This window comes from Mirounga angustirostris, unplaced genomic scaffold (genome assembly GCF_029215605.1).
Source record: "Mirounga angustirostris isolate CCGP_5_RB_7025 unplaced genomic scaffold, mMirAng1.0.hap1 SCAF_17, whole genome shotgun sequence".
NCBI classification, from domain to species: domain Eukaryota; kingdom Metazoa; phylum Chordata; class Mammalia; order Carnivora; family Phocidae; genus Mirounga; species Mirounga angustirostris.
This window is the reverse complement of record NW_026991725.1, coordinates 33,798,313-33,820,501: the sequence shown is the minus strand read 5'-3', so window position 1 is coordinate 33,820,501 and position 22,189 is coordinate 33,798,313. Positions and strand designations below refer to the sequence as shown.

The following is a 22,189-nucleotide window of genomic DNA, read 5'->3' as shown; positions in this document are numbered from 1 at the left end:
TGCTTGAATTACAGTTTGCCAGGCCTGCTCAGATCTTGAGTCAGAATCTCCACAGAACCTCCACACGCCGCAGTGGGGGAGGGTGGGCAGCTCTATCATCTCGCCATTTTGAATCTCCCTTCGCCTTCTTGAAATGACACCATGGGCATACCCTACAGCTCCCTGGTCACTCTTCGTTATTGAGAATTATTCCAGTGCTGTCCAAAACTCCAATTTCCTATCCAATTCAAACACTGCAGGGTCAATTTGTGGCCTAATGGCGGTGGACTGGGTGGGTGGGCAGTGGTGGGCTTTGCCCTTTCCCCCCCTTTTCTAGTCTAACATCCTGGAGTAGAAAGGAGAGAGTGACCTTGCTCAGACTCCCCACCCCCTTTTTTCTCCACTGCTGGGGCTGGAAGCAGAGAGGAAAGATGGAGAGGTTAAGACAGGAAGAAATGCTGCTCTGGAGACATCCTGCTTTCTCTAGTTGTATCTACTACCTGTAGCTTCTGCGTATGTGGCCGCCACAGCCTAGGTGACCTGCCTGATTGTCTTGGGTAGTATTTAGCTTTGACTCCAGTCGCTTGTGTAGAGGAAGATGCACTCGATGATGCAGAGCAGAATTTCCCTTCGGCTGCTACAGAGATGCCCTCACTGTCAAGCTCTCTCTCCTTTCCCTTGTTCATTGCTTGATGTGGCCATATGCAGGTAGTTAACTTCCACCCCTGCGTTAACCTCTGTGCTTCTTCAGAAAGAGCTGTAAGAACTGTTGAGTGCCTCTTGCATGCTGTTGGAAAGCTATAGAGATTTGGGGGTGCGGGGGGGGGGCTGCCCCACATTCTTCATAACCCTAATTCACATATTTGAATGACTTAGTTAAGATTAAGCACAAATGAACCAGACGTCCAATTGCTAGCAGTTCACGTGTTCTGCATGATTTTAGGAGCACACGTCTTATGAGCATGGGTACCTGAGCAATGCCTTCTTCTGGATACCTGTGGCGGCCTGTTTTACTCCTTACATTGCGATGAGCAGCATCGGGGACTATAAAGTAAGAAGAGTTAACAAAGTCCTTGCATGTTCTTATTACTCAGAGACCCCTTCTCCACTCTATGACTGTACATTTCTATGGAGGTGGTGCACCTAATTTATATGCTTTTAATAAAAGGTTGGCAAGTATGAAGAAAATGTTATTTTTCTTAAACAACTGTGAGACCTCAGGAAGGACAGCTGAGGAGTATCATCAGCTAACAGGGAATGGCAGCTTTCATCTGGTTTATCACTTAGATTTTTATTGGTAGTCACGACCCTCTGACATTATCACAATGCCTCTCTCAGCGATGGTTTTGCTTTAAGATTGTGGTGAAGTTACTCAGTTAAACAGTCCTAACCAACTCACCACAGCATTTTGGCTTATTGTTGAAAAAGGCTGCCCCTTTCAAGATTCATTTTAGCTTCATTCGATTGGAACATACTTGTACTAAAATTTTTTTTATAGGATATTTATCTAAAGCCCAAATCGAATTGGCAACTCCGTGATATTGGTATCTCTCCTTAACCTCCATAGCCGGCTAATGGTGAAGTCATGGAATTTGCCTCTGAAATATGTCTAAATCTTTCCACATTCCTCCATCTCTCCTCAACACCCTAGTGAGATCCACTATCATGTCTCTCCTGGATGAGCACATCAGCCTCCTTAACTGCTCGCTGTGGATCCCCATTAGTCTTCTCCTTACCCATTCTCCACCCAGTGAGACAGAGCAATTACTTAAAAACGCGCACCTGACCATGTTGGTTACCTGCCTAAGTCCCTCCAGTGGTTTCTTGGCAAACCAAAGAGCAAGAATGAAATCCTTGCTGTAGCCTGAAAAGCCGTGCATGATCTGGACCTGGACGTCTTTCTCCACTTTGATCTGACACCACTATTACCTCAATAACTATGTCCAGCCATGCTGTCTTTCCAGTTTCCCGAGAGGGTCAACTCTCCCCACTGCTGGTCTTCTCTCCTATGCTCTCTGCCCACTGTGCTCCTTACCTGTCACCTGTATAATTCCTACTCACCACTTAGACCCTAACTCAGGCCCTTCATAAGGGAAACTCCTCTGACAAATCCCCTAATTACAATTCACCTCTCCTATGACCCTTATCTTAACACTTTTAATTTTACTTCCTAAATTTTAATTTTCACAATTTTAATTATGTAGCTCTCACTACACTTATTTGCATATCACCTTTATCTCTCTTGCCCCCTGCAACTTAAACTCCACAAGAGCCCATGACCAACACAAAGCACATGGTGGGCTCAGCAAACATATATTGAACACATCACTGAACAGAAAATGTCCAACTCTCTAACGCACCCTCGCTATCATTCTTTTTCCTGCTGTTTTTCCAGATACACTCCCTTTTTCAGAATATTTATCTCCATTCTAACTTTTTTCCTAAGGAATGTCTTTATATAGACTCAATTTTAGGTTTAAAATTTCCATTGCTTTTGTGCTTCTGTTAAAGTTCAAGTAATATTTTAAGCCTTGTGTTAAGGCAATCACCGCAACAATATAGCTTAGAGTGAGTCACAATATCAAAATCTACTTACTAGTTTTTATATGTAATAATGAAAAATGTGGTCTACTTCAAGACAATAAGTGTCTTATTTTTATCTTATTAGTTGTAACAGACATCTTCTTATGCCAACCTAAAGAGTTGGTAATGAAATTGACCTGTTAGAAGATCATTTCTTAGACCTAAAATAAAATGCCGATAATTAATGGACTCTTTACACCCAGCATAAATTTGAAGAATCTTACAGGAAATTTGCAGACCTACATCTTTTGAATCTTTGTACAATTTTCAAGTCTCCATTAGTGTCAAAAGGAAGAGTAGCTTTGTGAATACAAGAACAGGAATCTTACTGAGGCAATGTCCAGTCATTCTGTGATAGAATGTGAGCTGGTTATATTAGTGCATTTCTCCTTCAGATGATGAAGTCACCATGCAGTTTGGAGTATCATCGATCCCCCTGAAGGAGGAGTGTGGCCAGTAAAAGTCTCATTTACTAAATCAGCATAATATATGAAAGGGACACAGGAAAAAAAATGAATGATTTTGTGAGCACATATTTACAACTTCTCGAGCCTCGACTATTCAGCACTTTTGATGATTCTTCCTTTTCTTTCCCAGAGAAAAGCTCACTCCCAGCTACGGATTTCAGGGCTCTACCCTTCTGCGTACTGGTTTGGCCAGGCACTGGTAGATATTCCACTCTACTTCTTGATCCTCCTTCTGATGCAAATAATGGATTACGTTTTTAGCCCAGATGAAATTATATTTATAATTCAAAACCTTTTAGTTCAGGTAAGTGGCAAAAATTATGAGGTAGTTTTGTTAGACTATATTTCATGAATGCAATGACATTATTTATCTTCAACTAAAGAACTTCAAATTACCTTTGCTATCGCGTAGTTTGGAAAGTTGAGGTTTCAGTAGGAATGCTTTCCTAGGTAGTATTTACCTTATCCAACCTTAATATTTCTATTTTCAGATTCTGTGTAGTATTGGATATGTCTCATCTCTGGTTTTCTTGACATACGTGATTTCATTCATTTTTCGCAATGGGAGAAAAAATAGTGGTATTTGGTCATTTTTCTTCTTAATTGTAAGTATGCAGACAGTGCATATTATTTGATTTTTAAATCATTTTTAAATAATTTTAAGAATATGTATTTTAAAGGTACAGTCAACAAGAGGGACAATGTCGAACTAAAAAGCTTCTGCATAGCAAACAAAGCAATCAACAAAATGACAGGGCAACCTATGGAATGGGGAAAATATTTATAAACCATATATGTCAATTATATCTCAATAAAGCTGGGGGGGAAGGAGAATCATTTAAAGATGAAATTAATCTGACCAAGAAATAAATTAGAATAAAGAATTTAAAAAATTAAAAAAGGTTATAAAAGCACCGGTAGAGACCACTGAATTCTGTTAAGCGTGCGTGAAGATTGCAAAACTTTGGGAATCATGATTATAATATTTATATAAAAAAATCCACAAGGTGTAATAGTGCCTTTTATAAAGTGAGCATAACTTTAGTAACAAATCCTAAGAAAGATAGGGACACCTGGGTGGCTCAGTCAGTTAAGCATCTGCCTTCAGCTCAGATCATGATCTCAGGGTCCTGGGATTGAGTCCCACATTGGGCTCCTTGATCAGTGGGGAGCCTGCTGCTCCCCCTGCTTGTGCTCTCTCTTTCTCTCTCTGACAAATAAATAAATGAAATCTTAAAAAAAAGAAAGATAGAGTAAAAAAGAATATCATTGATAAATTAATTTGGAAAATCAAAGACAGTTGTCTAAATAAAAAGATGACAAAGCAAACCCAGAAATAAATTAAAACAAGAAGAAGAGGAATAGCCCAGTATGATTTATTTTAGATTGAGATGATGGTTCACTATGAGGAGCTTTCAAATTAAGAGAGGAAAACTGCATGAATTAAGAAAACACCATATAATTCCTTTAAAAATGCCCAGTAAAATGTATAAGCACAGGAAGGACATATTACTAAAAACCAATGGCAAATATTACAGTACATAGTAAACTTATGCAGCTATTCACCTAATATCAGCAATAAAACAAGGACACCTACAGTGATTAATTATAGCACCCAGTATCAGTGAGGTGGTGTAACATGCACACCCATTCATGTTCATAAGAGCATAGACTGTCACCATCATTTTGAAAAATAATCTGTTAGTAACTGTTGAAAATGTGAATCCACATAAATTTTAACCTGCATTTACATTTCTCAGAATCTTTCCTAAAAGACTAAGAGTGTTGGGGTACCTGGGTGGCCCAGTCAGTGAGGTGCCGGACTCTTGGTTTCAGCTCAGGTCATGACCTCAGGGTTGTGAGATGGAGCCCTGTGTCCGGCTCTATGCTCAGTGTGGAGTCTGCTTGAGATTTTCTCTCCCTGCCCCTCGGCTCCTCCCACTTGTGCTCAGTCTCTCTCTTTCTCTCTAAAATAAAATAAATAAATCTTTAAAAAATAAAGATTAAGAGTGTCAATAGATAAGGATTTATGTATGCCATTATTTATAGGAGCAGAGAAATTGAAACAACACATTTTCTAAAGGCAAAATTGTTGAATTCTTGCATATCCACTCAAAGAAATACTGTGCAGCTGTGAAAATGAATAACTGGTATGTTTAAACCCTAACAGATGTCTATGACCTCCTGTGAAATGAAAAAAAAGCAAAAGGCTGAGCAATGTATGATAAAGAGCCCCCTTGTCAGATTCTGAATTTCAGCAAGAACTCCAACTGATTTGCATGCACACTGAATTTGAGAAGACCTGGTGTGTCTTAAAAATGTCATAGTCAATCAAATACAGAATTCTGATACAATCTTGTGTCGCAAAGAAAAAAAACATGGTGGCAGTACTGCCTTGTGAGGGGAAGGTTGAAAATAAGAACATTTACAAGATGAATTCCCACCCTCTTGGAAAACATACTAAAATTCAGATTTTTTACACTTTAGTGAAATTAGGATGCATTTTTTTTTTTTTTTTAAGATCACCATCTTCTCAATAGTTGCTACGGATCTAAATGAATATGGATTTCTAGGGTTATTTCTCTGCACCATATTAATACCACCTTTCACACTGATTGGTTCTCTGTTCATTTTCTCTGAGGTAAGTAATTTCACACCTGTCCTCAGGTCATGAAGTGTGTGGCACTGGAGATAGCCTAGGATATTGTAGAAATGTAGGTAGAGTCCTTATCTACAAAATTTGAAATCTCTGTCTTGGAAAGGTCATTCTCTTACCACAGGCAAGAGTCATGTTATTCAGTAAGAAGCTCTGCTTTGGTTCATGAAGGTCAAGGGCGGTTCTGCAGTAGTGGAATTTTATAGTTCTCGTGGTAGCCCTCTCTCCTGGGACCAAATGACCCTACTGGGAGCCTAATGAGATGTACTTTTTCTGTTAATTTTGGACATATTGGGTTTAAGATTCCTAATAGGCACATAATGGGAAATGCCACATAGCCAGTAGGATGTATGAGTCTGAAATCCAGCATGTGGTTACTTGAGATCCATCAGCATATAAATGATATCTAAGTGATGGCACTAGATAATATAACCTACAGAGTAAGTATAGTTCGAATAAAAAGTGGGCCAAAGATTTGGCCTTGACTCCAAAATTTAAAGATTGGTAAGAAGAGTCAGCCAGTCAGGTTGAGGAGGAGCCCATGAGGTAGGAGAAAAAGTGGGGAACTGTTGAGCACCAGAATCTCTTCTCAGAAACTCTCCTTAAACACTTAAAGTATCCGTATAGAAGGATATGAGCCAGATGGCAGTAAAGAATATTTCAGGAAGGAGGGAGTGATTCAACCATCAAACAAGAGGTCTAGAAAGTTGATGACTGAGAAGAGACCACTGGATTTGACTACATGAAAGTCATTGGTGGTATTAACCAGACAGAATTCAAGGAAAGGGTGAACACCAAACCTAACAAGAGCGAGCTTAGTAGATATTGTAATATGAAGTAGTGCAATAAAGACACCTACTTCTAGTTTCACTGAAAAGAGTAACAGATGGGAAAGTAGATGGATGAGGAAACTACATTTTTGTTTAAGAAGGGAGATAACGTGCTTATAGGAGAGAAAATTTTGATGAAAAGAGAGACATGAACTACCTAAGAAGCCAACTTCTTGAACAGCTGAGAAAAAAAAAACATCATATAGCACCCAAGCAGAGATGTTGCTTTCCATCAAAGCAAGAACATCTCATCTATTTATGAAGATCATAGCCAGAGGCAGGTAATTTAGTGGCTTTGATGGTAGTAAACGCATGATTCTCTTCTGAGTGATCCTCCTTTCTTAGGGAAAGAGATGAAGTTATCAACTTAAAGTGAGGTGAACAGGGGTGTTGGGATGTTGAGGATAGAGGAAAAGATGTAAACAATTATTTCAGAAAGTAGATCACCATAGAATTGACAGGGAGTATTAAAAGACCCCTTGCCCTACTTTGCAAGTGCAGTCAGCAAAGCTGATAGTTTCTCTTATCATAGTCTCCTTCCCAGATGCAGTTCAGGGCAGGTGGAGTTGGGTTCAATCAGGATTAATGTTTTCCCAGTTGAGTCTGACAAAGAAAAGGATAAAGGTACAATCAATGTGGCAATGAGCAGTGGTTCTGTATAAGGAGGGATTGTAGCAATGGACCATGGAGATTCTAAGCTGGGGAATGATGAAGTTAAGGAGATGAGGGGGTTTATGGACAGTGGAACAGTGGTGGGGTTGGTGGGTTGGAGGGTCACCAACTCCAAATTATGGAGTAAGGGTAGTAGAGCAAGGAAGCTGAAAAAATAAAACATAGTAGACAGGACAAAGATTAGGGTGCCTGAAGTTGATTTTGGATGTGGTACAGGGTTTGGAAGCAGGTGACAGAGGCACATAGGAGAACAAGATTATTTGAAGTAATGTCAGGGTCCTGGAAAACCATTCAATGAGAAAAATATAATCATCTTTTCTAGATGATGGATGGCTGTGATAGAGATTTCCTATGTCAGCTTAACATTGCTCAGAAAAAAGTCCTGGGAAATACAGCTCAAGAAACAAAATTGGCTCTTTACTCTTTATTTACTAAGGGAGTCGGGGGATGTTTCAGAATGTATTGTGAATCTAATGAAAATCATGCACTTATGTGTTATGCATGTATATTCTGTATATTATGCATGTGTTGTAAATCTAATGAAAACCATGCCAAATTCCAGGTGAAGAGTTTTGTCTTTAGCATGAAGAGTTGTCATGATTATTCTTAAGAGTGGGTAGAGCAAGGGACAGAGCAATGTACTGGTTCCAGGGCTCTTAGGGAAGGAGCACAAATGTAGGGAGAAAGGCAGGTAAAAGTTAGGGAAGAGGGTTTGTCTTAAGACAGATCTTGCCCATGGCTTCAATGGTCCCCAGCACCACCCAGGATTCTCTTAGCACGGAGAATCATGCTGACTCACAGTGTTCTAAAAGCATCTGAGCCTGTAGGCCAGCACAGGAGAGGAAACTGAGTGACTTTGGAAGCAAGGAAGACACATAGCACAGTCGGAAATCGACTTTTACCTGATGCACGAGAGAATGCTGGCAAAGTCATTAAAAGGACATTAATGTATCTTACATGAGATGAGATTTGAGAACAGATAAATGTTCATCTAAACCTACTTTTCCTCATTTTACAGATTTCTCCTGACTCCATGGATTATTTAGGAGCTTCAGAATATCAAGTTGTGTTTCTGGCACTGCTAATAGTAAGAATACATTTCCATTTAAATGTTCTTGCATGAGGGGGACACATTTGTTTGCTTAGCATTAAGTTAAAAAGTTTAACTTTGGCACTTAAAAATGCAGTATTTTAGGCATCTGAAGCAAAACACACACACACACACACACACACACAGAGGCTTTAAAATTTGGACCGCTTTCTTTATAACAATCATCTGACATGGAGTGTGGAGCCCAAACTCTCAATGGCATGAATAGTCCGGGTACCAACTTACTACTATCTTGTCTATAACAGCTTCTCTGAAGAACAGTGAAGCTAGCTCTGAGAGTTTCATTGGGTATTAAATCGATTGTCTTTCAAACTTGTCAAAATGTTATCAGATCTATCTTTGTACATATGATCAAACTCCTTAAATAAATTCCAATATTGAACTTGTTTTTATGGTGATTTCTAATATTGATTGTCTTTTTCTCCCCTTAGCCTTACCTTCATTTTTGCATTTTTGTTTTTGTTCTCCGGTGTCTGGAAGTGAACTTTAGGAAGAAATCAATGAGAAAAGATCCCGTGTTCAGGTTGAGAAAATTCAAATACAATTTCATGTTTTATTTAATATTCATTGTTTAAAAACATTTTAATATGCTTAAGTTAATTGAGTAAAAATAACTACACAGGATTTTTTTTAGGAATTGTATAGTGTACAAAATTATTATAATTCACGATATTTTAATGAGCTTACAATCTAATGAGGGAAGCCACATCAGCACACGTGAGACACTGAAAAATTAAGGAATTTCATTGACATACTAAAAGAAAGTTTTATACGAAAGACAAAATCTTTAAAATAATTGGTAAGTATAGATAAACAATTGGTAAGTGTAGCCAGTCCAGGAAGGTAGGGTAGTCTGAGCAAAAGAACAGAAGTTGATATAAATGCCACCTTCCTGTAGATTTGAGTGGACAGCTGGAAAGAACTTGAAAGTTTGTATTGGAAGATAATGGAAAATTAAATTAAAGCTGAATTTTAGAGGGTGTTGGAATAGAGAAGTGTAGGAAAGATTTTGCAAATTACATAATGGGAAATCAAGACAGGTGTGTTTTGGAAACCTCACCTAACTCACAAAATATGAATCAAGTTCAACTGTAAAGTAGGTGGTAGGGCAGGAGCGTGGCAAGAATCAGCAGACAGCAGCAATTTGTGATGGCATGAAGGAGGGAGAAGATGAGAATCAGCAGTAATCAGTGGTGGGGGTGATGAAGGAAATAACTGGTTAGATAGCAGTCAGGAAGGAGTGATTCTCAAACATTCCTAAGAAGGGACAGTGCTCACATACTGGTGATTATGTGTCCTGGATTTCCTGGGATATGTCTCAAATTCCAAATGTTTCAATCCACAGTTCTCGCAAAGTCTTCAGAATTCCAAAATATCTGTGCCAAAAATACAGTTCCTAGATGCCTTTCTCACACAACTGTGCCCCAAAATCTTTCGCCAGAGGATGTGTCCTGTTTTATTATTATTATGTTTTTTAAAAGTCACAACCAACAAGGAAAAGTAAACCTAGGGAAAAAGCAAGAGTTGCATCACTTGACTCATCATGGCACCAGGTTGTTTGCAAGGCAGATGGCACAGAGCTGAAAAATGGGGGTTATGTTGTACTCATAGTGAACCCATTCACATAATTGAGAGCAGTCTACAGAAAGCTCATTTTTGCTACAAGTTTTTCAACCGGAAACCTGTTATTATCACACTGTTTTGATTTTAGAATTTCTCCAAGAAGCAGTGGCATTTTTCCAAACCCAGAAGAACCCGAAGGAGAGGATGAAGATGTTCAGATAGAAAGAAGAAGAACCACAAATGCTGGGACTGTTGAAGACTTTGATGAGGTAGAACGACTAAAAACATGCATCAATATTTTGAAAAACACTTTGTGGTTCTTTCGTCCTTACACACATAGCTCATCACTTGACTTCACTGAATATGCAATGTCCACAGAGATAGAACAAGGGAAATACACACATACACACAGGCACAGACTTGTTAATTCATTTTTTAGGGTTGTATTTTGGGTAAGAAAAGCTACACATTACAAAACCTAAGTAAGACATTGTGAGTCTTATGAACTGAGTAAAGCTTACTGCAAGAGGAGAGAGTCCATCTGAGGTATATGTGTGTTTGTGTGCATGTGTGCATGTGTGTGTGTGTGAATGTGTGTCTTAACAGTCCTATCGGTTTGGTGGATGTCTCTGTTCCTATTTTCTGAGAAAGAGAAGCACAGATCATGCGATACGGTGCAAATGTTATTTCCCTGCAGGAATATAGATTGGGAAATTTCACTTGAAAATGGCAGTTTCTGGGGGAGGGACTTATCTGATTCATGATTCTGTACAGGGAAAAATGTGGTTGGAAGGAATATGGCGCACTCACTCATTTCAAGGTAAGAATAAAGCCCGATTGTTATTTACTTGTCTCTACAGAAACCCGTCATCATTGCTAGCTGTCTACGGAAGGAATATGCAGGCAAAAAGAGAAACTGCTTTGCTAAGAGGAAGAAAAAAGTGGCCATAAGAAATGTCTCTTTCTGTGTTAAAAAAGGTTGGAGACAGTAGTTTTAACTGTTGGCAGAGCTATCTTGACCTCCCAAGATGAGGTCTTTGGGAGGAAATAATAGTACCCGAATCTGGGGCCATCTATTGATAGGCATGAAAGGCAGCCCACTCATCCACAGGCACACACAGATCCGTCCTGTTTAAAAGCCTCAGTTATAATAACAGTGTTTTTTCTTTGCCTAAGAAGACAGTTCTGTCTGTTCTGTTGAAACAGGCAAACAAACAAAAAAAGAACACCAAAAAAAAAAAAAAGAAAAGAAAAAAAGGAGGCAGTTAAGAAGGATGTTACAGCTTTCAAAGTACCATTCATTTCACAACAGGGAATATACGCAAGAGGGAACTCACTGGGACACAGCAGTGCAGTCTCCATTCTAACAAAGAGCACATTTTGTGAAAGTGTCTGTTAAATGCAACAGACTTTGGGACCAAAATTTGTTTCTGTTCCAGCTCAGCATCTCAGTGGCTGTATGACCATGGGCATGAGCAAGCTATACATCCTCCTTACCCCTCAGTTTCTTTGCCTATAAACTGAAGCCAGTAACAATGCTTAGGGATGTGTGTGTGTGTGTGTGTGTGTAGAACAGATGAATTAATGCATTCGTGCACTCAACACAGAGCCTGACACATAGTGAGCCCTCCAATAGTATTTGCTTTTAGATTTATTGTAATTATTTGAAGTTCTAAGCATACCTATTTCTTTCAGGTGAAGTTATAGGCCTCTTAGGACACAATGGAGCTGGTAAAAGTACAACTATTAAGATGATAATTGGACATACAAATCCAACCGCAGGGCAGGTAAGTAAACCACACAGAAATATGGTCATTAATGCTGCCTTGAACAAGCATTAACCCGTGAACATTGATGACAGTCTTAAAAATACGTAAATGATCCTTTCTTATGAATCCATTGAGTTATGCATGGAATGAAGAGGATTAATTAAAAACTTCTCTCCTTAATTCCAAAAATAGTGAGCTGCCAAAAAGGGCTCCATGTTATCTACACCATATGTTTTATTAAATGAAAAGTAGTGATATTAAAAGGAAGTGTTTTGGTAAAAGTAAAGCTGAACATTAGCTTTATTCAGGTCAGAGATCTTTGGGTTTTTTATTTTTTATTTTTTGTTGACTTATGTATCCTAAGAATTTGTTGAATTGAATTGCCAAGATCCAGGATTTATTCAGAAAAGAGAGGTCATAGATTAGAGAAAAAAAATAAGGATTGTCTAAATTCCCAATCAAAAGCTAGAATGGTATGTGAATGTCACTTGGCAGTACGTCTAGGCCAAGTTGGATAACATGATGGTCGGAGATCCACAGGGACCACAGCACTGAGGAGGACCTGCTGCTGACATTTGACAGAAGGTTGAGGGCAGAGGGAGTGGGACCATGAAGAGAGGTTGTGTAGGCGTGTGGATTGCAACATAAGTTTCCGAATTGTCTTTCCATTTCTCCTCTTGCCTCACACAGCAGCCAGAACAGTCCTTAAAAGATGCAGATGAGATCATGTCACTATCCTGCTTATCATCCTTCACTTAGAATTGATCCAAAATCGGTGTTATGCACAAACAATGAATCATGGAACACTACATCTAAAACTAATGATGTAATAATGTATGGTGATTAACATAACAACAAAAAATTTTTAAAAAATTGATCCAAAATCTTTAGCATGGCCAAAAAAGGCCCTGTAAGATCTGGGCTCTGCTCACCCCTTGCTCACATTGGCCTTTGGTCATCGTCCCTCTGTAGGACCTTTGGGTTTATTTTTCCATTGGCTAGAGTGCTCCTCCTTCAGTTTTGTACTTGGTTACCTCCTTCTCATCACTTTAAAATTTACCTCCGCAAAAGGATTTGCCCTGACTACACTCATGGCTACATTGGATCTTCCCTTTTTATTCTTTATCACGTTTATTGCCTTGAAAGCATTAAGCAGGGGCTATAATTCATCCCCATATGCGTCTACTTGTTTTTATTTTCCATTTCTCTGTCTAGATCGAAAGCTCTGTGAGCCCACATTAACTAGTTCTCTCCTCCTTTGTATTGGGGAAAGACAACATAGAGTTGGGGTTAAGGGCTTGGATTCTGAAGGCAGAGTCCAGCTTTAACTCCCAGGTTTCCCTTGTGTGACCTTCTGCAAGTTACTAAATCTATGCACATGTTACTTTTCTCCTATGTGAAACAGGGATGATAAAACTAATACCTGAGTCATATAGGATTTTTCCAAGGATAAAGTAATTCAAAACACATAAAATGCTTAGATTCTAGCACATAGTAAGCACTGGTACACATGACCTGTTAATATTGTCATATAACACAGTGATTGGCTCATAAAAATAATAAATGCTATTTATTAGTATTTACTGGTTCCTTTGTGCCAGACTAGTGCCAGGACTTTTCATTTATTATCTTAGTTCAGGATTTCTTAAGTTTGGCACTGGTAACATTTTGGTCTAGGTTTTTGTGTGTGTGTGTGTGTGTGTGTGTGAGGGACGGTCCTGTGCATCATCCCTGGTCTCTATCCACTCAATTCCAGCAGCACCCAAGTATAACAACCAAAAACATCTCCAGGCATTACCAAATGTTCTCTGGAAAGAAGATTGCCCCTGATTGAGAACCACTGCCATTTTTAATGCTCACAATAAACTTGCACAACAGATCCTATAATTATAGCTAGTTTAACATTGGGGAAATAGAATCCTCAACAAGTATCTACTCCTTTGAATGTTTGGATCAGTGAAGGAAGTCAAACAATGAACAACCAAGTAAGCCACCCTGAATCCAACCAAGGTAATGGACTTGGAAATAAAGTCTACAGAGAGATATGACAATGTAGAGTATGTTCCTTTTGATTTATTGAGTTTTTGCCATCTTTCGCCTACAGCTAAGTGATCACTTATTTACATTTGCACTCTTGGCAGCTGTGTGTGTACGAGGAGGACATCGCTGAATTATGCACTCATGTGCCCATATGCGTGTATACACAATTTTGGACTGAATGTGGGAATGAACTTTTTGTGCAGGTGATTTTGAAAGGGAGCAGTGAGGGGGACTCCCTCGGGTTCCTGGGATACTGTCCTCAGGAGAACGTGCTCTGGCCCAACCTGTCAGTAAGGGAACATCTAGAGGTGTTCGCTGCCATCAAAGGGCTGAAGAAAGGGGACGCCACAGTCACCATCTCACGGTACGTGGGGGGAGACACACTGGTTCTCTACTGGGGGGATGTGATAGGAAAGATGTTCCCACAGAATTAAGGAAGGGACATTCTTTTTTTTTTTTTAAGATTTTATTATTTATTCATGAGAGACAGAGAGAGAGAGAGGCAGAGGGAGAAGCAGGCTCCCAAGGAGCAGGGAGCCTGATGCGGGACTCGATCCCAGGACCCTGGGATCATGACCTGAGCCGAAGGCAGACGCTTAACCATCTGAGCCACCTAGGTGCCCCAAGGAAGGAAGATTCTAACCAATGACTCCACACCTGTGGGAGAAGACGTAGTTATCAAGAAGCCAGTGGAGTGTTGTATTAAGCCTGGAGAGAAAAATATTATTGATTATTCCTTAATATGGAAAGATGTCATTGAAAAATATGAATTTGACCACTATAAAAGGCTCATAAAGTATCCTAGGTAGTTTCAATTTTATGATCATTCTGAATACTCTTTTTAAAAATGTCTCTGGGCGCCTGGGTGGCTCAGTTGGTTGGGCGACTGCCTTCGGCTCAGGTCATGATCCTGGAGTCCCTGGATCGAGTCCCGCATCGGGCTTCCTGCTCGGCAGGGAGCCTGCTTCTCCCTCTGACCCTCCCCCCTCTCATGTGCTCTCTCTCATTCTCTCTCTCTCAAATAAATAAATTAAAAAAAAATGTCTCTAATATAGTGTTTGTTCTGATTTACCCATTCCCCACACACATTCCTCATAGTGTGGGGATAATGTGGATTGACTCACTCTGCTTCCTCCAGGTTGGTGGATGCGCTCAAGCTGCAGGACCAGCTGAAGCTGCCTGTGAAGGCCTTATCCGAGGGAATAAAGAGGAAGGTAGGAACAGGGCTCGGTGTTACTCTGCACACCCCATAGGTCGGCGCCAGACATGCTGTTCCTCTCGTTCCAGGTGTGCTTCGCGCTGAGCATCCTGGGAAACCCATCGGTGGTGCTTCTGGATGAGCCATCCACGGGCGTGGACCCTGAGGGGCAGCAGCAGATGTGGTGAGGAGATGTCATGAGTAATCCTAAGTGAACTGATTGGTCCTATAACAACTAGTCTTCAAACTCATTGTTTATAAGGCAAAAGACAACCCATTATCAGGAAATGCAATATTAAGGGCGAAAAATCTGATGCCCTATCACAGCCAGTTTTTATTAAGGAGAAAAAGATAATTCTAACACCCTAATACTCTTAAGAATCTTGTTTTCATGGTAGATCTTCGGAGTATGCATGGCCCATTTTTATACTCAACCACATCAGTCTATTATTCAGTTTCAATTTCTACAGCACACCTGATACACAGTTCTTGTGAGGAAAAAAAAATCCCAAGCTCTTAGGACAATTCTGAAATCTGCTGTTTTGTATTTTAGGGTTTATATCATTATTATCATGCTTTTAAATAAGTGCTCATTTTCTGTCTTTCTTCCCACTGCCCTCTCATACATATCCTTGGAATTCAGCATTTTTCTAAATAACCTTTTACCCAGTATCATCTTCTACCTTCAGCGCCAGCCATGTTCTGAATTATATTACCCCACCCGATAGTTTGGGTATTTACATGAATGCTGTCCCTCCAAAACTCCTTTTTTTGTCTAAACTGAATTCACTAATTATTTCATGTGTGCTGATAAAACATGTTTAAAAGATGAGAAGACATCTTACGTTGAGCATTGCCACCAGCTAACATTGCCCCTAACCTCCCTTTAGGCAGGCTATCCGGGCCACCTTTAGGAACACGGAGAGGGGCGCCCTCCTGACCACTCATTACATGGCAGAGGCAGAGGCCGTGTGTGACCGCGTGGCCATCATGGTGTCCGGAAGGCTGAGGTGGGTGCCCATCCAAACCCACCCTTGGCTCCCAGTGGGCCTTGAGCAAAGGACATTTTCCTGCACAGGGTTATCACTGTCAGGGGCTGGAGTGGCCTGGCCCTGGACTCCAGAGGCTGAAAGTCACTGGCAATCGATTTATCTTCTCCTTCTCTTCCTTGACTTCATCCTCCTCCTACCTCCAGATGTATCGGTTCCATACAACACCTGAAAAGCAAATTTGGTAAAGAGTATCTGCTAGAGATGAAGGTGAAGACCCCTGCCCAGGTGGAGCCCCTCCACTGTGAAATTCTGAGACTTTTCCCCCAGGCTGCTCGGCAGGAAAGGTAAACACAGGGGTTGGCTTGTTTCATCTTTTTTGTTTTTCTATTATGGCAAAGAGAAATAAAATCTTTACTTGATCATTCTTCTTCTTTTTTTTAACTCTATGGTAATTGTGACTTAATTAATTAGAGGTTAATCTCTAATTAATTAACTGTGATTTTATTTATTGATTAATTATTAGAGAAAGGCCCAATTCCAAGGGAATTTCCTTTTCACAGGAGGGATATAAGAGAGCAAAGTACTGATTGGGAAGCTGATTGTTGTAAGGGAATTCACATTCCTGGCGGCTCTATCATGTGCCAGGTCCTAATGTGTGCATGGACCTTGGTCATCTGGATCCTTTCTAGAGGGTAAAACCATCCCCATTAAATGTGACCACTTGTCTGAAGCTGGGACCTGGTGCCAGGCATCAGTCAAAGCTCAGTGAGTGGTGGCTCTTAGCATTTTTATTATTATCAGTAATGGCACTTGAGGTTGTTTTGATCATGCCAAATCCTAGTGGTGGAGCCAGGAGGTGAACTTAGTTCTTTGTACTTAAATGCTATTCTCTTCTCACTAAGGAAGAAGGATGATAAGTCATCCTGCCTCTCACCATCTTGGAGTGCAAGTGCTGCTGGTTTCCTCTGTCTCCCATTCCTCCCAAGAGTAAAAGGGAGCATACTGTGAGAGCCCCCTCCTGCTTCTGCTTGAATAAAGTGACTTCTTGTTGATTAAAGAACATCCCCACTATCACTGTATCATGGCTCTGCAGACACGTACATTGAGACAAATTGTTGGTGATGTTGTTGCTGCTTTTTAGACATGCATCCATTAATGGTTGTCTTCTTGAAACATGGAGCTCAGCCTCCCTCTCCATTCCTGGCAGGTACTCCTCCCTGATGGTCTATAAGTTGCCTGTTGAGGATGTGCACCCCTTATCGCAAGCTTTCTTCAAATTAGAGATAGGTAAGAGTGACTGTTTGGAGATAGGACTCCAGGAAACAGAGAAATTCAAATCTTGCATAAAACCAGTATAAGAAGTATTAAGACTTTTAATGATGGTTCTCAACCATGAGTGATTCAGTAATGTCTGTGGATACCTTTGGTTGTCACAACTGGGGCTGGTGTTGGGGGGTGCAACTGGTTTCTTGTAGGTCAAGGCCAGGGATGATGTTAAACATCCTACAATGCACACAGGTCCACTCCCTCCCACAGCAAAGAAGGATCAGACCAAAATGTCATCAGTGCCAAGGTTGAGAAGTCCTGTCCTAATTGAATAAGACTCTAGAGGGAAGAGATCATTGGCATTTAGGGCTGGAGTGTCCACAGAGACATCCCTAGAGTACAGTGAGACTTTTCTTCAGAGCCTTCTAATGTTTCTGCCTTTAAACATGTTCCCTCCCACCTCAGATTCCTTCTGCTGTGTTTCATTTGCTAAAACTAAAGTTCTGCTTTGGGGGGGAGGAACCTAACTTTTTATCACAGTTTTCCACCCCACTGTGTCATGGAAATGTAAGTTAGCAATTTTTTTCCCTCCAAATGTTAGGTGAGACACAGTTACCTTCTCAGCTGCAATACATTTATTGAATGATGTAGACCCCGTAGTGTGTGAGCACAACCCATGTCCTGTGACTATTCCTGTGTCCTGCTACAAAGACTCATTCCCCCATAGCATCAGATCGCTTTGGGGTGTTGCAAACTGCACAGAACTCCAGCCTCGCATGCCCACTCCAGGTCAGAGTTGCTTAGTTGCTTAATATTTGGAGACTTGAAGCTAGGGAGGTGGGAGGGTTGGTTTTATCTCCCTTCTAATCTTATTCCTCCTCTGCTCATCCGATCTTTTGAGCCTCTCTGGTGTGGAGTGTAAGGAGAGGGAAGAAAAGATATGACGGCAAAGCTTGATTTGCTCATTAGAGCCAGACTACGGCATGAGGGCCTCCTGTGCAGAGAGGAGTTCCTTGAAGACTCCCTCTCCCTCCCATTTGTAACCTCTGACTAAAGCTTCTACTCTGGGGTGGGTGATGCCTTCTCCTCTTGGTCTCTTGGTCTCTTGCAGCCTCTGGGCCACTTCTTGGAATTCCCTTCTCTTTCCAAGAGATCTCTTGGAGGACCTCCATTGGATGCAGCATCTTGGCCTCTCCAAACTCTGCAAGTACAGGGCCATCACTGTCCACAATTTTTTACATGTTCCCAGACTTGAGGCAAGGACCCAATCCCATGTCCCCAGATTACAGGTCAATCCCACCAGATCCTCTGTCCACGGAGGGGAGAAAGGAAATGCCACAGCAATCTGGACAACTGCCCACAAGAAACCTTTGCTTTCTAGTCTTACCTCTCAGTTCATTATTTTCTTCCTTTTATGTATCTGCACATTTGGGGGTCTTAATCACAGTCCACATTGATAACAGATGGTCAACTCAAAATTAGGATAATTTGACAAAGTTTGGTTTAGGCAGGGACCATTTGCCAAGGGGCAAGGCACAGTGCAATGACCCAAGGCTAGACTTAGCAGAAGTGTTGCCATTCTCAGGTCCAAAGGGACTAAGAGAGGAAGCAATGGCAGGAACCCGGGAGTAGAATCATGTAGAATTTGTGACCTCGTGAGAAGCAGTGACTTTCAATCAAGGGACAAAGTTGATATCAGGGAGGGAGTGAAGGAATAAAGACCTTGACCTCCCCTCTCCTCTGTCCCTCCTCATGAGCTACCACTGGTGGAAACCACCAGAAAAAGCCTAAGTCAGCCGGTAGAGCAAAGAGCAGAGTAGAGAGAGTGAAGGCAAACGTTAAGGGGCACATGGTAGTGTTCTAGCACAGGGGGGAACTGTCTCTCCACTCATCCGGCATAGGTGGTCTGGGACCTTGCACGTTGTTTTCCAGTCTGGTATGCCCCGGCCCAAACTCTAAGACAATGGGAGAGTATTTCCGTCCTGTTACAAGACCACAGGGTGAATTTGCCTTTCCATATTTAGCATATGTGCTGCCCAAGCGAGCACCTGTCTTTCCATATTTAGTCCGAGAATATTTATTACCTTATCCTTCATGTTTAAAATCTGTATGTATGTAGATTTTGGCATAACTTGGTAAAACTCTCCAAATAAAAAAATAGATGAACTCTTAACGTCCGTCCGTCCTTCTGCAGTTAAACAGAGCTTCGACCTGGAGGAGTACAGCCTCTCCCAGTCCACCCTGGAGCAGGTGGGTCAGTGTGCGTGACTCGGTTCATTCATGCACTATAAATGTACAACGTGAGCGGACGCTTTGCACTCACTTGGAGCTACGGAGGCAGCGTGGCCTCTCTCCCTCTTTATTTCTTGTCCGTCTCAGGTTTTCCTGGAGCTCTCCAAGGAACAGGAGCTGGATGACTTTGAGGAAGAACTTGACCCTTCAGTGAAGAGGAAACTCCTCCCACAGGAAGACCCTTAAAGCCCCAAATACCCTATGTTTCTTTTTAGTCTTATGCCTCTTTTTAAAGATAATATTTTATGTCATTAATACATCTTATCTCAGATAGGATACAAAATGCTTTTGAAACTCATGTCCCCATTTTTCTCAATAACATGATGGATAGTAGGACTAAGGAGAAAAGGCAGTGAGAGCCGTCTCAAAACCGGACCATGGGGCCTCTGTACTCGCAACTAAATCCCACATGTCATACGGAGGTAAATCGAAAATGCCTTTGTTGTAGAATGTTTGGATCTCTCAAGATGACACAGAGATTGCTTTATTTTCTTTGTTTCAACATCAAAATTTTGAATATTTTCTTATCCTTTTGAATAAAGTGCACAAGTACAAAGTAAGACCTAATCCTGATTTTAGGGGAAAGAGAGGTGGTGATTACAGAACAGCACAGTATTTGCTTTTTTAAAAGTTTTTGTTTAAATCCCAGTTAGTTAACGTGCAGTGTGATGTTGACTTCAGGTGGACAATACGGTGACACAGCACACTTCCTTATAAACACCTGGCGCTCATCCCAACAAGTATTTGTGTTTTGTAATTCAGAGTTTGTTTGTTGTTGTTGTTGTTGTTGTTCGCTTATTCATAATAAACGGATTTTCCTTTTCTGTCATTTTTCATATTTTATGTTGTGTAGTCTATGTTTTGTCTGTTGTGACTGTCAAGGAAATTTGAAACCTGTTAAAATAAGTAATTTCAGGGCGCCTGGCTGGCTCAGTTGGTTAAGCGACTGCCTTCGGCTCAGGTCATGATCCTGGAGTCCCAGGATCGAGTCCCACATCGGGCTCCCTGCTCAGTGGGAAGCCTGCTTCTCCCTCTGACCCTCCCCCCTCTCATGCTCTCTCTCTCTCTCATTCTCTCTCTCAAATAAATAAAATATTAAAAAAAAATAAGTAATTTCAGTAAGAATTTGAATAATCAAGTTGGGGAAAGTTTAAAAATGACATCTCTTACAATTCTGAAGCATATTTCTGATTTTATATGTTTTCTTATGATGCAAGGGTCTACTCTTATGCAGATCTTAATTTCTCATGTTTATGTATGTTATGACCTCTCCAACTGGTGACCCTGTAAACACCTTAAAATCCATGCAATATACTTGTATACTCTTATTCAGGTAAGTTTTTTTGTTGTTCTTGCTACTGTTGCTGTTGTTAGCTCTTATGGACTGACTTGTGTTCCCCTGAAATTCTCTGTGCACTCACATGAGGACACGGCAAGGTGGCTATCTGCAAGCCAGGAAGAGAGACGTCACCAGAAACCAAGTTTTCTGGCACCTAGCCTGGGAGTCACCATTTGGAGATGAGCTGCCTACAGAGCTCCCTGGACTGTGCAGGACCAAGGCATGAAACACACACACTCCAGTGCAAAACCAAAAAGTGAAACCCCTACAAAACACTTTGTGGCATTGAGCTACTGAGGTTACTGAGACTGTGGGGTTGTTTGTTAAAACAGATAGTCAACGTTACGTTAACTAACACAGATCATGCCAGGAAATGGGTGGGGACAAAACCCTGGAGTAAGTATTTCTTGATGCAATTGCCAAAGACCTTTGAACTATTCTAAGCTGCCTGTCCCCAGTCCTTGCCTGGATCAACTCTACGAGGGTGACCCTTCCTTCACTTTCAACCCATTTGTCCCACACCAGCCTCAAAGTATAGCCAAATAACAGTAACTTCCAACCCAAGACATGATGCCTTTGGGTGAGTCCACCCTTCATTGTATTGTAAAAAGCCAAGAAGGGATGACCTAACTTAGATCTACAAAGTTATACTGAGTGAATGTTTGGAGTATTTGAAGTAGAAAGTAAGAATAATTTATTCCAAGGGATTAATAAATGAAAACATTGCAGTGATTATGAATAAATCATTTTAATGATACTGGGTTTGTTTTTCTCATACTAGTTGTGCTTTTCTCAACAGTGACACTGTTAACACTTTGTGCCAGAGAATTCTTTGTTGGGGGAGGGAGAAAGGAGAGGTTGTCCTGTGTCTCGTAGAATATTCAATGGCAATCCTGATCTGTACTCACTAGATGCCAGTAGCAATCTCCACCTGAGTGTGACAATCAAAAACATTTCCAGACGTTGTCCAAATCACCCCACTGTATAACAATTATATGTCCTTAAGCCAACTGCTTGGAATTTTATCATCTTGGAGCGAAGTAAAAAATGAATTAAAGATAGTGGATCTTGTTCCTTTTGGGGGTTTTGGTGTTTTGCATTAAATACTCTGGATTAAACTACAAAAATTGTTCTTCTTGAAGAAATCTAGAAAATTAGCAATAAAAATGGTCAATAACACATTTTAAAATTTGTAGGCATTGGAGTAACTTCTGTTTGAAGTTCACGTCTCTTTGAACTTTTTAAAGAGAGCATAAGCCTCAGTAATGTGTTGTACAAGGGTCTGTAAATGATTTCGGTGAGGGAAAATGAAGAACCTCGCAAACTGGTGTGTCCCAAAGCAGTGGAACCTCTGAAAAAGCAAGTATGGCAAAGAGCATTGAAAGCTAAATGAGGCAGTTGGTTAAGTGACTGACTCTTGATTTTGGCTCAG

At 40.8% G+C, this 22,189-nt stretch overlaps 1 protein-coding gene across 7 annotated transcripts in view; it reads left to right on the top strand.

Annotated features, from left to right (window-relative positions):
• Positions 1-20,261, top strand: part of ABCA9 (ATP binding cassette subfamily A member 9) — a 60,101-nt gene extending 39,840 nt beyond the window's left edge. For 3 of the 7 annotated variants that reach the window (XM_045888568.3, XM_045888567.3, XM_054510728.1), the window contains 16 exons: positions 923-1,030; positions 3,160-3,333; positions 3,521-3,634; positions 5,551-5,670; positions 8,206-8,274; positions 8,730-8,821; positions 10,010-10,130; positions 10,722-10,839; positions 11,557-11,648; positions 13,874-14,034; positions 14,809-14,884; positions 14,958-15,052; positions 15,759-15,878; positions 16,064-16,204; positions 17,068-17,147; positions 18,238-20,261. In XM_045888568.3, coding sequence (XP_045744524.1) covers positions 923-1,030; positions 3,160-3,333; positions 3,521-3,634; positions 5,551-5,670; positions 8,206-8,274; positions 8,730-8,821; positions 10,010-10,130; positions 10,722-10,839; positions 11,557-11,648; positions 13,874-14,034; positions 14,809-14,884; positions 14,958-15,052; positions 15,759-15,878; positions 16,064-16,204; positions 17,068-17,147; positions 18,238-18,608 — 2,052 coding nt within the window. In that variant the 3' untranslated portion in view covers positions 18,609-20,261. The remainder of the gene's footprint in view (positions 1-922; positions 1,031-3,159; positions 3,334-3,520; positions 3,635-5,550; positions 5,671-8,205; positions 8,275-8,729; positions 8,822-10,009; positions 10,131-10,721; positions 10,840-11,556; positions 11,649-13,873; positions 14,035-14,808; positions 14,885-14,957; positions 15,053-15,758; positions 15,879-16,063; positions 16,205-17,067; positions 17,148-18,237) is intronic. The other 4 variants (XR_006793215.3, XM_045888569.3, XM_054510726.2 and 1 more) reach the window with 4 other exon arrangements.
• The last annotated feature ends 1,928 nt before the right edge of the window (positions 20,262-22,189 follow it).